The sequence below is a fragment of the Corapipo altera genome, unplaced genomic scaffold (assembly GCF_003945725.1).
Source record: "Corapipo altera isolate COAL_440 unplaced genomic scaffold, ASM394572v1 61265, whole genome shotgun sequence".
NCBI classification, from domain to species: domain Eukaryota; kingdom Metazoa; phylum Chordata; class Aves; order Passeriformes; family Pipridae; genus Corapipo; species Corapipo altera.
This window is the reverse complement of record NW_020885190.1, coordinates 10,428-11,702: the sequence shown is the minus strand read 5'-3', so window position 1 is coordinate 11,702 and position 1,275 is coordinate 10,428. Positions and strand designations below refer to the sequence as shown.

General features: G+C 50.6%; 1 protein-coding gene across 1 annotated transcript; it reads left to right on the top strand.

Moving 5' to 3' along the window:
• The first annotated feature begins 253 nt into the window (after window positions 1–253).
• LOC113940140 (olfactory receptor 14J1-like) lies at window positions 254–907 on the top strand. The gene has a single exon (XM_027631232.1). It carries the CDS (start codon window positions 386–388, stop codon window positions 905–907), a length of 522 nt encoding a protein of 173 aa, XP_027487033.1. The 5' UTR covers window positions 254–385.
• The last annotated feature ends 368 nt before the right edge of the window (window positions 908–1,275 follow it).

The following is a 1,275-nucleotide window of genomic DNA, read 5'->3' as shown; positions in this document are numbered from 1 at the left end:
CAGATTCCTTTTTTAACAGGACCCTATGCCATGAAGCAGCAAATGTGCAACAGCACCTCCATGCCCCAGTTCCTCCTCCTGGCATTGGCAGACAGGCGGGAGCTGCAGCTCCTGCACTTCTGGCTCTTCCTGGCCATCTCCCTGGCTACCCTCCTGGCCAACGGCCTCATCCTCAGCGCCGTAGCCTGTGACCACCACCTGCACACCCCCATGGGCTTCTTCCTGCTCAACCTCTCCCTCACAGACCTGGGCTGCATCTGCACCACTGTCCCCAAAACCATGCACAATTCCCTCTGGGGCCACCAGGCACATCTCGTTCCAGGGATGTGCTGCCCAGGCCTTTCTGCTGTTCTTCCTTGGAACAGAGTTTTCCCTTCTCACCATCATGTGCTACGACCGCTACGTTGCCATCTGCAAACCCCTGCACTACGGGACCCTCCTGGGCAGCAGAGCTTGTGCCCACATGGCAGCAGCTGCCTGGGCCGCTGGCTTTCTCTATTCTCTGCTGCACACAGCCAATACATTTTCCCTGCCCCTGTGCCAGGGCAATGCCCTGGGCCAGTTCTTCTGTGAACTCCCCCACATCCTCAAGCTCTCCTGCTCACAGTCAGGCTACCTCAGGGAAATTGGGCTTATTAAGGTTACTGCTTGTTTGGTGTTTGGTTGTTTCATTTTCATTGTTTTCTCCTATGTGCAGATCTTCAGGGCTGTGCTGAGGATCCCCTCTCAGCAGGGGCGGCACAAAGCCTTTTCCACGTGCCTCCCTCACCTGGCCATGGTCTCCCTGTTACTCAGCACTGGCACATTTGCCCACCTGAAGCCCCCCTCTATCTCCTCCCCATCCCTGGATCTGGTGGTGTCATTTCTGTACTCGGTGGTGCCTCCAGCACTGAACTCCCTCATCTGAGGAACAAGGAATTCAAAGATGCCATGGCAAAATTAATTACTGGCTTTTTTCAAAAGCAATAAAGTGTCTGTTTTCTTCTGCAGAGCATTCAGAATTTAATTCATTGCAATCTCAGACTTTTTTGTCTTATTTGGTTTTTTATTGGTTCATTTTCTTATTCCTTTTCTACTGTTATAATGTATTTGACAAATGAATATCATAGCATTGCTACATCAGTATCTACCATTCTTTTGTAAGTCAAAGACTTTCCAAAGGCTTGTTCTCTGTTCATTTAAATTAAGTAAATACCCTGCCCTGATTTCTGTGTGCCCAAGATTCTTCTGGTCCCTGACTTCAGGGGCAGTGCCTGTGTGTAGACGTGGAGAGAA